Source organism: Antrostomus carolinensis, unplaced genomic scaffold (assembly GCF_000700745.2).
Source record: "Antrostomus carolinensis isolate BGI_N321 unplaced genomic scaffold, ASM70074v2 scaffold1547, whole genome shotgun sequence".
Taxonomy (NCBI): domain Eukaryota; kingdom Metazoa; phylum Chordata; class Aves; order Caprimulgiformes; family Caprimulgidae; genus Antrostomus; species Antrostomus carolinensis.
Genome location: NW_010326411.1, coordinates 1 through 14586, shown reverse-complemented (window position 1 = coordinate 14586; position 14586 = coordinate 1). Strand labels below are relative to the sequence as shown.

General features: G+C 37.6%; 1 protein-coding gene across 1 annotated transcript in view; it reads left to right on the top strand.

The window, feature by feature from the left end:
• Positions 1-14536, top strand: part of MDN1 (midasin AAA ATPase 1) — a gene marked incomplete at both ends in the record, with an annotated part of 84617 nt that extends 70081 nt beyond the window's left edge. Inside the window, 18 exons of the mRNA XM_029085850.1 lie at positions 141-300; positions 555-701; positions 2611-2737; positions 3630-3735; positions 4844-4959; positions 6225-6704; positions 7264-7490; positions 7847-7993; positions 8214-8386; positions 8761-8922; positions 9052-9189; positions 9407-9548; positions 10586-10758; positions 10976-11119; positions 11821-11956; positions 12573-12892; positions 13891-14052; positions 14435-14536. Coding sequence (XP_028941683.1) covers positions 141-300; positions 555-701; positions 2611-2737; positions 3630-3735; positions 4844-4959; positions 6225-6704; positions 7264-7490; positions 7847-7993; positions 8214-8386; positions 8761-8922; positions 9052-9189; positions 9407-9548; positions 10586-10758; positions 10976-11119; positions 11821-11956; positions 12573-12892; positions 13891-14052; positions 14435-14536 — 3162 coding nt within the window. The remainder of the gene's footprint in view (positions 1-140; positions 301-554; positions 702-2610; positions 2738-3629; positions 3736-4843; positions 4960-6224; positions 6705-7263; positions 7491-7846; positions 7994-8213; positions 8387-8760; positions 8923-9051; positions 9190-9406; positions 9549-10585; positions 10759-10975; positions 11120-11820; positions 11957-12572; positions 12893-13890; positions 14053-14434) is intronic.
• Positions 14537-14586: the final 50 nt, after the last annotated feature.

Sequence of the window (14586 nt, the reverse complement as noted above, 5' to 3'; positions counted from 1 at the left end):
ATCACATGGGCATGTTCTGCAGTTTTAGATGAATGCAGAATTTAGCCCATGTTTTTGCAGTGATTTATTCTTAAAGGTCAAATAAGACAGAGAGTATGTGTGTATAAATGGACTGTTTCTTTCATGTTTTTTTTTCTCAGAGGGCACTCCCAGAAGAATGTCAGGATGGCATTACGTTTCATACGGCATCTCTTCAGTACCGTCTGCCTAAGCTTACTAAAAAAATGAAGAAAATGTGTTCAGCAGTTACAGAAAATAATGCATTCTTAAGTCTGGTGGAAAATCTTGACGAGTTCACAGGTTAAGTATTTGTGACTTCCATACCATGATTCACCTCTGCAACATAAATGGAACAAATCAGGAAAAAGTGTATAATACATGCAGTAAAATATGTGTAAAATATATGTAGTATATATGTAAAATATATGCAGTAAAATATGTGTAAAATATATGTAGTATATATGTAGTTCCCTTTGCAGACTTACCTCCCCGTGGCTGCTCTGTGTACGTTAAATTTTAACATCTCTTACCTTTCCCTGCTGTCTTCTGTACAGGTGGTATCATTGATTCTGTAGTTGAACTACAAAATTTAACATTTGATCAGACAGCAGATAAGGAGAAGCAGAAATCAGAGGCAAAGCATATTCAAATGCAGAAGCAGCGGGCTCTGTCAGATCTCTTTAAAAGCCTTGCTAAAACAGGTGAGGTTTGAATAACAGTGTGCTTCGTTTAAAAGTACAAAGTTCTTAACCATTTTGCCATTTTTTGCTGATAAGTCTAAACCCACCACGATACTGTGTTCTTGAAGTCATTGAGCCACTAAAATGTAGAAGCATTTAAGTCTGTCTTTATCTTTCCTGACTATGGGGCCTGGTGTATTAGCCCTTTCAAATCTTCTTACATTCCATTAGGTGTACAACAGTAGCTTATCTGAAGCAGAAACCTACTTCATCTCCAGTCAGAAGTCTCTACCCCGCTTTTAGAAACAAGAGGGAAGCTCATTATCTTTTATCCATCTCTGATTCAGAACTGAAGTTAAGTTAGCTCGTTTGAATGAGAGCCTATCTCTCAATTGACAGACTGGCAGAGGTGTGCTTGAGCCATGGAGACTGAATGGTCTGTTGATGGGAATCATTGAAGGCACCCTGTTCAGCAGCCCAGTCTCCATTGTTCCGCTTGCTAGTGTTAAGGTAAAGGACCTACCCAAACTATTAATTGTTGCCTTTTCCTTTGGTGTTATGTTAAATTCTTCAAGTGTTCTTATCACTGAGCAGTTTAGAAACCAGCAGAAGTAAGCAGTCTTGTTAAATAAACAGCCATCCAACAGCATTCTGCTAAGTCAGAGGCAGAAGTAGACATTGCCAATTTTTTTCTTCTTTTTTGAAGAGAGTCTGGTGTTTTGATGCTTCTCTTGAAAGCTATAGCTTCTGGCCTGCAGTGATCCTAAGAACTTGTCAAAAAAACCCCAAACCACCCACCAAACAAAACAAACAACAAAAAAACCCCACTCCTGTTCCTCATGGTTGCAGAAAAAAGCTTGGAAACATGAAGTTAAGGTTTCCAGGAGGCATGATTTTGATAACAAGCTAACTGAAAGTGTCACTTGGCACGTAAATGAAAACAAAAACATCCTAAATGGTTTCCAGGAGGTGGGAAGAGGCTTCAGTTGCAGGTTCAAGTGTTTGTAGTTTATGCTAATTAAATGAGTTGATGTGTGTACTCAGTAGATTGTTCCCAGAGTATTAAGGTCCTTTTGTATTTAGATGACTGGAAACACAGGTAGATCCCACAAGTGGGATTCCAGCACACACACTTCTACTTTGTTTGGCTTTACTTGCACCCACTGGTGCCAAAGGAGTATCTGCCATTGCTGCCGTGAAGTTTCTGCTGGAGGAATGGCATACTGTGATGATTTAATTAACACATGGGATTTTAATTCTTCACTGGGCTCTGTCTTTGATTTCAGGTGATATCTTTTACCTTCCTCATTCATCAGCCTTTTCATGTCTTAAAAATGAGGTGATGATCCCTAACTCAGCTTTCTTAATGGACCAAAAGCAGTGAAAATTGTTCCTCTTAAGACTTGTTCTCCATTTTATTTGGAAAAATTACAACATAAGCTACATAGCTAATGAGTATTTTTTACAGGTTCTGATTACCTTCAGGATACTTTGAAAGGAGTGTTTTAATTGGCTTGAGACAAATAAGCTTGTTTAATCCAGTTTTTAAAATAGCTAAAATAATAGCCTTAAAACTGAGTTTTAAAAGTACATAGCTATAACTTTCTCAGGCTGCAGCCTGCCTTACAAGTTCAAGGCTTTTTTTTCCCCCTCTTGGCTACCACCACCAACCTCTTTTATACACACAGGTCTCTGTTTGTCTTATTTCAGCTGTGTTCTTCAGCTATGTTCAGCTGAAGACAGCTAAGCTATGATGTGTTCCTACATTACAAAACTTGCAGCATGTTCAAAGACTTGTCAAAATCGGACAGTATCAGGAAAAAAAACCGACATCAGAAGATTTTCTATTTTAACACCAACTGTATGAGTAAAATTTTTAATATGAAAAAAATGATGGCATAAAAGGATGTGTGTTCAAATGTCATTGCAGGTTTGTCGTACCGGAAAGGTCTTGCTTGGTCTCGTTCAAAAGACTATCATGAAGTACTCTACCTACGTCCGCTGGACTTGCGTAGTGCATTAAGTGTAGTAAACTGTACACCTGAACTGGATGCCATGTATGTACACAGTATTTCTAACCCTTAGATTGTATGAATTGCAGCTGTAATATATAGAATTTATTGCATGTGGATTTAGACTGGAATTTATGGACTCTAATTCATTTAGGATTTTACATATTCCCTTCCCCCTTCCTCCCATTACTTGTCAGTTTGAAAATCCTGTACATGCTGTCCTGGTACACACAACTGAGCAAGGTTGGGTTTTTTTGTTTTAATTTGCACTTTTAACAGCTCTCCCCTCAGTTTCATTGTTTTTGTGAATTAGATTTCAGTTAACCTCCACCATCCAGCTTTGCCTGGGATGCTTTGCTAGCATCATATTAGAATGTAGACTGCTAATGATTTTATTAAAGAAGAGTTGTCATTTATAGGTATTAATTGTTTTGTCTTCATTGAACAACGGGATATTTAATGAGAAAATACATAGACTTCAAAGTGGACATTTCTGGAAAAACTTACCTAGAGGAAAGATGTTCTTTCAGATGTTTCTCTTGTTTTTCTGGCAGCGAGTAATTTTTGTCATTGAGACATGCTGGTTATTGTCCTCCTCAGATGTAAGGGTTTAGTTTATAATATCTTTTATCATAGCCAAAATAAAAGGCTTCTCTATCAAGCTGGATTTAGTGTTAAATGTGTTAAATGATAGACAAAGGTGGGGATTTTGCTGCCATTACTTAGGATTTCCTTAGAGTTTATTTTTAAAATTAAATGTTTTCTTAAGACTAGAATACTTCTGGAGAAAATGAAGAATTGCAAGACCAATAGATTTACAAAATAACAAATAGTAAGCAAATTTGTTAGACTGAAGAGCTGACCTGATGGTTCCAGTGTGCTGAGGTACTGAAATTATATACTTCTCTAATATCAGACTTCTTTTGTGTTCTGTCAGGTTGCTGACAGAGATTTCTTCTGCCTGGGATGGATGCCAGAAGTACTTCTATCGGTCACTTGCACGCCACTCTAGACTTCAGACAGCATTGTTAGCACCTGCCAAGGTAAAAACATCCAAGTGAAAATAGAAATCCTACTTCTGTTAAGTTTACTTTACCAGCTTGGACTGAATTTTTCTAGTAGTAAAAAGGTGATGTGAAATAATGCTATGCTCTGTAATAGGATACAAAATATGGTATTTTGGGACCAGTCGCTGAATGCAGCATTTTAAAACCTGTTGTTTTATGAATGGACAGTATCAGTTTAGTGAACTAAGTTAATGATCTGTTCAGTGTACATTATCTTTCATCCCAACAGATCCCAAATTGCTCCTTTTTGTGCATGAAGGAAACTCCCAAAATGCTGAATCAAAACTTGTTGGGAAAACAAAACCTGAATTAATTGGTGCTTGTTAAAGAAATCAGTTGAGATTTATAATCGGACGTAACTGGACCCTGTGTCTAACACAAAAAAAGTTGATATAGTTTCCTGATTAAAAATTGACCTAAAATCAGTAGAAGGAACAAATGAGCTCTGCCAAATCAGTACCACTTCTCCAGTATTTCAGGAAGAAAGGATCTTTTCCAGATGCTCTTCCTCCCACTGTGCTCTGCTCCTAATTTCACAACATGATCTTGTTAGACATCACAGCTGATAATGGCTGTAAATAATGGAATGTAGCTGTGATCAGTTTTGCTCTGTGTTGTGAACACTTATTCTAAGCTTTAAGATGGGATCCCTCCTAATGAAAGGAGTGAAAGTAATTGTCAGTAAATCTGGTAAAATGAATTGTGGAAGTGGCTTTAGCAAGGTCATGAATGTAAAAATTTAGACTGGTATCTCTAGATTTTAATCATCACTTATATAAGGTTGCTTTACTCTTGGAACTAAATACCTGATAAGAATTGCTGCAGTGGAATGCAGTTTAATGTGGCTGTTGTTGCAGAAGTTGCCTGAAAATCAAATTTGTATGCAGCGTATCTGAAAGATGCAGAAAAATGAAAATAGGGAAACTGTAATAGATATAATTTTTGTCTCCATTTTAAAACTTGTTCAATTCAACCATAACCTGTCAGCCTGCTCAGTGAAATGAAATGGAGGCACAGAGAATGTTGTTGTCTGCTTACTCATCTAACTGTTCCCTCCTACTTTTTCTGTATCTGTTTTCTTTAGGATATTGGACTAGGTAGCATTGAACGGTGCAAAGGGTTCACTGCACACCTTATGCAGACGCTTGTGAGACAGAGACGATCTCTTACTGCATTGACAGAACAGTGGGTCTTACTGAGGTATTTTGCATTTTCCAACATGTAAATGTTATCAAGGAGTTTGACAGTAAGCAATTCAGATCAAGAAAGATGGAAAACAAGGTAGAAAAAAATAAAATTCTTCCCCTTACTTACCCGTTTCTCTCCTCACCACAATTAAGACTAGATAGAAAACATTTTAAAAGGACAGAGGGGAGGGGGCAGAAAAGGGTTTAGGTATGTTTATCCTAGCATTGGAGCCAATATTTTGGAATCAAAATAATTTGGGAAAACATAGGCATACATGAAGACCATGAAATAATTACTGTAGTTAATTACACAGTTAAACCTACAGATTTTCAAATCTCTGTTATTTGGTATCGGCCTAAGTTAATTTTGGCTATGTTCAAGTTGTTGGTTTGATCTGGAGCAAATAAATGATCTGGATGGCACTTTAAGCCAAAGTTAAAAAAACTCAACAGCTTACAAAGAAAAATTCTAGAAAGGTGGGAGACACCTTGTGTCAAAACTGTAAAAGGAAAACTATTAAAAAAAAAATGCTTTCTTACTGGATGTGGTTTTCATTCCATTCCTTGATTCGCCAGTTTCACTGCAAACTCCACCGTTCTTCAGCATATTTGTGCTCATCACTAATGTAATCCATAAAACTTTTTGAAATTAGGTCAGGAGCTGTTTCCTTTGTACAAGGAAGGAAATGCAGACTGGAGATTACTGGTGTAAAATTTATATTAGCCCTAGGAAACTTGGCAAAATGAACAAACAAAAAAAACCAGAACACACAAAAGCCCAAAGCACAAACTCCTCAACGTTACAGCTGTAGGAAAAGTAAGACTCCTAAGACACTTATCTGCATTGCTGTGACTTTCACTGAAAATCAGATGAATGGTTTGTTATGAGCTGACTGTCACACAGCACCTCAGAGAATGAATGAAGGTGTGTTAGAATCTAATTTGCTTTCATAATGGAGAAAAACAAACAACATCTGAGTATCAGGCCAGAGTTTAAGGATTGTTTGAAAAGATGGTGTAGATTCTGAGAGATCTTGCAAAGCCCTGTTTTCAGGACAACTCAATCATATGCAATGGAGAGAATAATTCACTAATTAAACAAAACTTTTTTTTTTAAAAAAAAGACTATAATTTTAGTTTTTCCAGAAAAAGTTTTACTTCCATGGAGTCCGTATTATCTAGATATTTCATGAATTTAGTCTGAAGGTTGAGCTTTTAAAAGGGAAGTATAACATAAAACTCAGTCATTATAACTTTTCCTTCTTTCTTCTGAACTAGGAACTTCCTGAATTGTATAGAAGAGATAGATTCTAGATTGACTGCTGACAGAGAATATAATGTAGCATTTCCTCCTCAAGATAGTATTCAAAACTGGACTGACAAACTGCAGCAACTTTCCATGCAGTGCATGATGTTTCTGGAGGAGCTGTCTTGGTTTATACAGTGCTGCCCAAAGGAAGAGTCAACGAAGTGCAGCGACAGTGAAAGGACAGATGTCAAAACAAACGTTTTTCAGAATTCAGGACCTGAAATGGGAAATGTTTTTACGGGAATACCTGACCTAATTCCTTCAGAGCTAAAATACTTGTCTCCAGTAACAACTGAGCAACTGCCTCCTGGATGCAGGATGCGAAATAAGGATCAGTTGTGGCTGCAGCTGGCTACACAATTGACCGCGATGCTGGCAAATGTGAAGGCAATGAAAGCTGAAGTGGACAAAATAAGGCAACAGTCATGTGAGACCTTGTTTTATTCCTGGTGAGTTCTACGTGTGCGTGAAGTTGAATCTCTGTATGTTTTATGTTCATATAAGGTGTGTGAAGTCATCTTGAGAATGTTGCCTACGCATGTCTTGAAAAGTGTGTTCGGGTGCTCTTGAAGTTTGTTTCCATCCATTTTTTCTTGCAAAATGCAATGCCTGGCTTTATAAACAAATGTGTATGTCTTCTCCCACTCCCCTGACAAGTCAGAAAAGAATTGGACCATCTCAGGTTCTCAGTTTGTCTTTGGTCTCCTGGGATTTCATCCCCATAGCTCCTTAATTAGTGAGGTGAGTTTCAACTGTCAATTTAATGAAGAAATTTTGATTTTAATAGAAATATGTAGTCTACTTTATAATAGTAATAATAATCCTTTCATTTTCTCTGTGCTTGAAACTGTGAGTATAAGTGGCACATCTGCTTGTTGTCTGACTTTTTATTTGGTAAGTTCATGATGGAGATCAGCTGCCTCCCACTCATCTGTGCCCCAAGAAAAGGTTTAATCTTAAATGGAACTGTTTGTTCTTCTTTCAGAATTATGGTATTTCTTGTTGCAGGAGAGATTTTGAAGTTTGCACATCAGCTATGAGTTGTTTGCTGGAAGTCTCAGTTCAGCTACAAGGCATAGAGTCCCTGTTTCTTCCAAATGGGGAAGACGGGCAAACTGCAAAGCAGATAGCCCTGATCAAGAGCCTAAAGTACATGCAGGAAGTTGTTAATAATACATCTACAGATTTCACAGCCTGGAGAACACAGCTTCTTGCTTCCATGTCAAATTGCAATGGTAAGGTCAATTCTTCTCTGCCTGTTTTGTAATTTAGATAAAGATGTAAGAATTCACTAGTCTGATAATTGCAGAAGATGGCTCCACGTTCATTTGGATATCCAGAAACACCTGATGAAATTCAAACTTGCAAAATTTTGTCCAGATTTAATTCATACAATAATATTTTTTCCCCCTAGTCATTGTTGATGACAGATCTTACATCATAGTTGTAGGTCAGGATTAATAAGGAGATTTTAGTAGAACTATGTAGTAAAAATTGCATAGTGTTTATCATGCTCCTTGCATAGGTGAAACATAGTAACCTGTAATTTAATGTGTTTCTGTGTACAACTGCCTGTGTTGTGGTCTGAAAGGAAATCAACAGTCAGATGAAGAGTTTGTGGAGCACTTCTCGGCAAAAGTGGAAACGGTCATCCGTGTTGTTCTCTATGCCATCCAGTGTTTGGTAGAGAGAAAACAGGAGGATGGAAAAGAAGAAGAAAAATCTCCAGAGGAAAATGGTAAGGTTGTTAATTTACTTAAGGGGGGAGAAGGAGAATTTAAACTACACAAATCTAAAAATTCCTTAAACTGTGTGTCTAGTGGAGGTACCAATACACAAGTAAATTGCCATTTTAATAGAACTTGTCTTTTTAAATACATAGAATCTAGATTACTTCTGATAGCATTTTTATAATGTCTGACTTGATTTCCATATTGTTTTCTGTATTTCAAACAAAGAAGATGCAGCCTCCTTTGATGTGATTAAAGCAGGACATATTACTAAGCTTTTGGATGAAGATCTCTCTGCTGATATGGATTCTTTGCATGTACAGAAAACAATTTCAGCAGTTTCAGAACTCCTGGAGAGCTTGAAATCCTATGGGGAAAATTACACTTCAGATAAACATAAGGTAAAATTGTTCTTCTTAAGGATTTTTGATTAGGGGTCTTAAAAGGTTTGGAACTGTGAACTTTGGTGGTCAATTGTGCATTGCTGCTTCTTGCCTGATACCCAAGAAGCAGAAGCATGTGAGAAATTAAGGCCAACTATAGGTACTCTTCTGTAGTGCAAAAGCCAGATGTTCCTTTAGTAAGAAGGAAAAGTTATAGTTTCTGTGAAAACCTAGAAAAAGCTCTGGAAACTTTAGAAATTGTCTTTAAACTCACCTACTGCTATTTCTGGTTTGAGCATCTGTTCTCAGTCTCTCTCTAATCACCCTCTCTGAGGTGCATCTCAGTATCTACGTAATGATGTTTGACAGCTGTTCTTTGGTTTTAACTGCAGTTCTTCAACCAGTCCTGTTATTTGCTGGTGCGTCTGAAGCCCATGCTCTGCAAGTATTCAGACCTTATCCTGTTCTACCTCACTGTTTCACTGGCGTCTCACAGGAGTACTGGAAAGTTGCTTTCAGTTCTAACTAGCATTTTTACAGAGCTTGCCCAGAAGGTAAGTTATTAGAGATAACAGTGGATATATGTTAAGCGTATATTTAATGTATATGAAGTCTTAAGTAGAAACTAAGCTGAAAGATGTACTTACTGCTACAGAAAGTTTTGAGTTTGTTTACCTTTGTAGGGGTTTTGTCTGCCAAAAGAATTACTTGAAGATGAAGCTGGAGAGGGAGCAACACAGTTTCATGATTATGAGGATGGAGGAATTGGAGATGGAGAAGGCAAGAAGGACGTGAGCGACAAAATAGAAAGTGAAGATCAGGCAAGTGTTTGGGGTTGTTCTTGTTTAATTCCAGTAAAGCTGAAAAAGCTCTTGGAATCCATGTTTTGGATGATTCAGGTAAAAGAAACCTTCAGGCTCCTACTTAGGTTGACTTTCATCTTTGCATATAAGCTTATAATAAATATTGTGGTACTTTAGGTAAACTTTAATGTATAGGCAAGATCCATTGTAATTTTTGACTTTACCAATAATTCAGATAGAAGACAGTTTTCAAAAGGGTGAAGAGAAGGAAAAGGAAGATCAAGATTCTAAACCAGACATTGAAGGAGAAGACAATGCCATTGAAATGTCAGAAGACTTTGAAGGAAAAATGCATGATGGAGAACAGGAGAAAAAAGGTTTGGTCCTTCCACTATGGCAAACTTATAAGAAAGAATACAATAATGGTTGATACTTTTATATAATGAAGCATATGGTGTCCCTGCTGATGGCAGGGGGGTTGGAACTAGATGATCTTTAAGGTCCCTTCCAATCCAAACCATTCTATGATTCTGTGATATACTGAAAAGTCAGTGTTCAACAGCAGAGCAGTGCCATTTGTATATGAATACTAAGAAGTATTAATATGAATGCTAAGAAGTGTACAAAGAAAATACCGTCCCTTTCCTTTCAGTGTGATGGCTTTGAAATGAAGGGAGCTGATTCTTTCTTCCTGTTAGAGCTGACCTATAGTTGCATTTTAAAATTAGCCACTCATTTTGTGGAGCTGTTGAAGATCAACAGAATACTTGAGAATATGGCTGTAGTTTACTTCAAAATGTGACTAATGAAGCTATTGCTGACTTTAAGCGATTAAAATAATTTAACTTTACCTTTTTAAAGTGGAAAAAATAGCAACATTTTGTAGATTAATTCAAGTTGCTACTCACCCAAAAGGAAGCAGTTCTTTACTTATAATGGTAACAGCTTGAACATCTGAAACTAATGTATCTTATAAATTATGGGAGTGTTAATCTACCTTCCTGTCTCTTGGGGGGAGGGGGAAGTTCATCTGCATAAGAAGGGAAATTCACAAAAAAATAAACAGATAAAGTGGAATGGACCTTACCCCTCCTAGAAATACCAAAAAGTTTTGCAAATGGAGGATGGAGAGGGTAAGGAATGAGTTTAAATCATCCAAGTTTTGCACCTGGGACTTTTTAGTCTGAGGGAGAGAACGCTTTGTGTATCTGTACATCCAAGAGAACACTCCGAACCACATAATTAGGACCCTGCTCTTCTGGGTGTGAATGTGTATCTTCTCCTGCATCGCTCAATTAACTGCACGGGGTGATGAAATAAAGGTGCTCAGTGTGTCTGCTTGGTTGTTTCTGAAGTTAACAAAAAAGTTAGCTTTATCTTTCCTGTACTGAAATACATTCTGAACTGTACACAGAAAATGAGGAAAACTCAGATGAAGAGGAGGAGCTGGATAAACAGATGGGAAATCTTGATAATGCTGAAGCTGATGATAAACTGGATGAGAGGCTCTGGGGAGATGAAGATGATGATGATGATGATGATGATGCCAGTAGTAAACCAGAAGAAAGTGGACCAGGAATGGATGAGGTAAAGAGAAAAGGGGTGGGAAGAAGAATATAAAAGGAATTAAACTCTCTTAACTTGATGGACCTAGACCCTGAACTCCCTTGCATAGCTCTTGGTTTTGGAAAGGGATAGTTTGAGTATATCACAAGCTATTTATTTTTCTGTAGGAGACAATATCTTGTCACTCAGACTTTGAGAAGCAGGTAGCATAATTTCTCTTGAATTTGTTGATTAATAGGAGGATTCAGAGCTTGTTGCAAAGGATGACAATTTGGGCACCGGAAACAAGGATAATAAAAAACAGCCTCCCAAGGATGAGGAAAAAGAGCAACAAGACGACGACAGTGGAAACAAAGAGAAAATCCATGAACAAATTGACGAGGTAAAAATTATTTGGACTACATAGAGTCTCTTGCTGTTAAACCATATTCTGTTGCTCATACCATGTGTTTCTGAGAATTTGAAATGCTCTTTATTTAATAGTGAGGTGCACTGAAAAAAGTTAGTTCATTTTAGAGCTAGAAGTAAACTGTATTGTATTTATTATATTATATGTTTATTTTCTGATCCCTAATCCAGAAAAAAATTGCACTAACCAGACTAGTAATGGCTGCCAAAACAGGCTTTACACTGAATTGATGTTTTGATGGACAAAGCTTAAAAATTCTTGTTCTGTTGTGTTTAGCAACAGAAACACTTTAAGTCACCGGGACTCATCCCAAAAATCTTTATACAGTATGTTTGAATATTCTGCATAGTATGCGAGAGTGCATTTACCATCTGCAAGAGTGCAGACCCTGCTCAGAATCTTTCAAGTAGGAAAATTGGATTCTGAACACAAAACATGCTGTTTTTAAGAAGTACCAGTTTATGTAAATGTATTTGCCAAAATTAATCTTTTTCTGCTCTTCATACACGAGGATGTGTACCGCTGGAAATTAATTTTTCACTGATCAGAATGTAATATTGTATCCAGTATTTTTGTGTCCTAGAGAATTCAACAGCATCTTATTTCTCATCTTTGCCTTTCCTCCCACTTACTATGTACCTGTTATTTTTTTCCTCCCATTCTTTTGCTGACAGCGTGAGTATGATGAGAACGAAGTAGATCCTTATCATGGCCAGCAAGAAAAGGAGCCTGAAGTTGAACCTTTGGACCTTCCTGATAATTTGAACCTGGAGAATGATGAGAAGAGTGATGAGGAAGGAGAAGATGAAGGTACAGCTGAAAATATCTCTACAGATTCCTAGATGGAAAGCCAAATGGAAACAGGGGGTGAACAGTGAGATAATGAGCTTCTTTCTCTCTATAGAAAGAAGAGAGATGGTGGTGGGATTGTGTATAACAAGAAGCTGCAAATTCAGTTCTGTGTATCAAAATACCAAGATACCAAATGCAGGCCAGATAAAAACTTGACATTACAGCATTTTCCTTTATTTAGTTCCCTTTCACACACACTGTGGAGCAGGCTTTGTCATGTTGTCCAAGTGATACACCATAACTTATGCTAGAAGTTCCTTATTTAATTGTCCAGTTACTTTTGTGGTTTCAATTTTTTCTATGATACTTATAAGCATTTGTACTCAATGCCAACTGACTCCCAAGGATATTGGGTTAAAGGAAGTTAACAGGAATTCATCCTGCTGCCATTACAAGCCAATTGTGACTTAAAGAATTATCTGCTATAGAAAATCATAGATTCTATGAATAGAATTCTCAGTATTTTCTTCAAGATTTTTTTCTTTATAGGCTGGGCAGTATCTGTACTACTCACTGTCTGTACTTCGTTGAGTTTTGTATACCTTTCTGATTTTTTTTTTTTTAAATCCAGAAGAAGAGAATGCTTTTGAAGTAGATGAGAAACCTGTTGATTTAACTGAGGCAGAGAAGACAGAAGAACAGAATGAAGAGGATACTGGTGAGACAGAAAGAGATGACCAAGATGCAGAACCAGCTGAAGAAGAAGGCATTTCTGAACATAAGGAAGAAAAGGAAGATGAAGGGGATAAAGATGCTGATGATCAAGAAGAAAGTGAAGGGAACACTGAGGATGCAGCAGAAGAAGAGGAAGAATCACAACCACCTGATGAGGAAAAAAATGAATCTGCTGAAGATAAGGGAATCCCTGCTGCTGACCAAGGCCTTCAACCTCAGGTAGAGAGCAATAAATGAAAGCTTGATTTTTATTTATTTATTTATTTATTTTTTAATTACCTTATAAAAGACTTAAGAAATTGGTGTGTTCTATGATACTCTGAAACAAATTTGACATTGACTAGGTGTCATGTTATGAGAATTTTCACCAAGATAACGAGATGTGCTTACTATTAAACTGGTGTATTTCTGTTATCTGTATTCCTGATACCTTCTTAGCTGCCTGTGAGAATACAGAAGAATATTTCAGCTGGAAGGGACCTACCCTGATCATCTAGTCCAACTGCCTGACCACTTCAGGGCTGACCAAAAGTTTTAAAGCATGTTGTTAAGGGCCTTGTCCAAATGCCACTTAAACAACGACAGGCTCACAGTTTATAATTGTGCCCAGCGTTACTCCCTTCTAGGTGCAGAATCCAGCATCTGTACTTGTGCACCCCAGTAATCATTTCCCAATGCTCCAATCTATATCTAGATCCCTCTGCAAGGCTTCTTGTCCCTTGAAAGAGTCAACAGCACCTCCCAGTTTGGTATCATCAGCAAACTTGCTAATGGTGTATTTAACTCTTGCATCATTGATAAACACATTGAACAGGACTGGCCCTAGAATTGAACCCTGAGGAACACCACTGGTGACTGGTCACCATTCAGATGTAGCCCCATTCACTACAACCCTTTGAGCCCTGCCCTTCAGCCAGTTCTTTACCCAGTGCACTGAGAGCCTGCTCATCCCACAGCTGGACAGCTTGTCCAGAAGGATGCTGTGAGGGACAGTATCAAAAGCCTTACTAAAAATCCAGAAAAACTACATCCACTGCCTTGTACTCATCCATGGGGCAGGTGACCTTTTCACATAAGAATATCAAATCCATTAAACAGGACCTTCCCTTTTCCCATGTTGACTGTGCCTGATGATTGTATTATTCTTTAAATGGCTTTCAGTAGTACCCACTTCCCAGTGATTTTTAGAATGTTAAAATAAACTGATATTCTTTCAGGAGGAAGAGGGTAAAGATAATTCAGAGATGGATGAACAGATCCCTGAGCCTGAGGAAAGAATGGAGCATGAAACACAAGGACAGACTGGGCAAGAAAACCTGCAGAGTGACAGTGCTGTTGAGCTGGCTGGAGAGGCTTCAGAAAGAGACCAGTCTAAAGAGGTAAATTACATGGAAGTGCCTGAGTTAAAAATGTTGAACTTATGAATATGTTTTCAAGTTACAGTCAAGGAACTGCTGCTGTATTTTTAAGAATTGTGTCTAAGATTAAATTTTTAGAACATCAGTTATAAATTCACTGAAAAAAAAATTGAAGTCCATGTAGATGCCTTCATAGCAGTGAAAACTGCGTGGTAAGTTTAGGGTAATTGTTGAGCTGCAGAACTGTCTTTCCTGCTCTCCACAAGAATAACACGTGCAGTTGTGAGCCACTGGTCATTCACAATAGAAGGTAGCACAGCATTGCAGTGTAACTTCTCAGATTTGTCTGCAGAAGTTCCCAAGTCCCTTTCCAGTTACCGTTGCAATTTTTTTGGTCTCTCAGGAATACGGAAGTGGAGCTGCAAGTGCAAATCAATCAGAAGGCCATGAGTCCGCGCGCATGGCCCGGATGGCTTCTCAGAAGCAAAGCAGAAAGAATACCCAGGTTCATCTCTTCTTTTAATTTTTTGTAAAAAATATTATTATTATTATTAT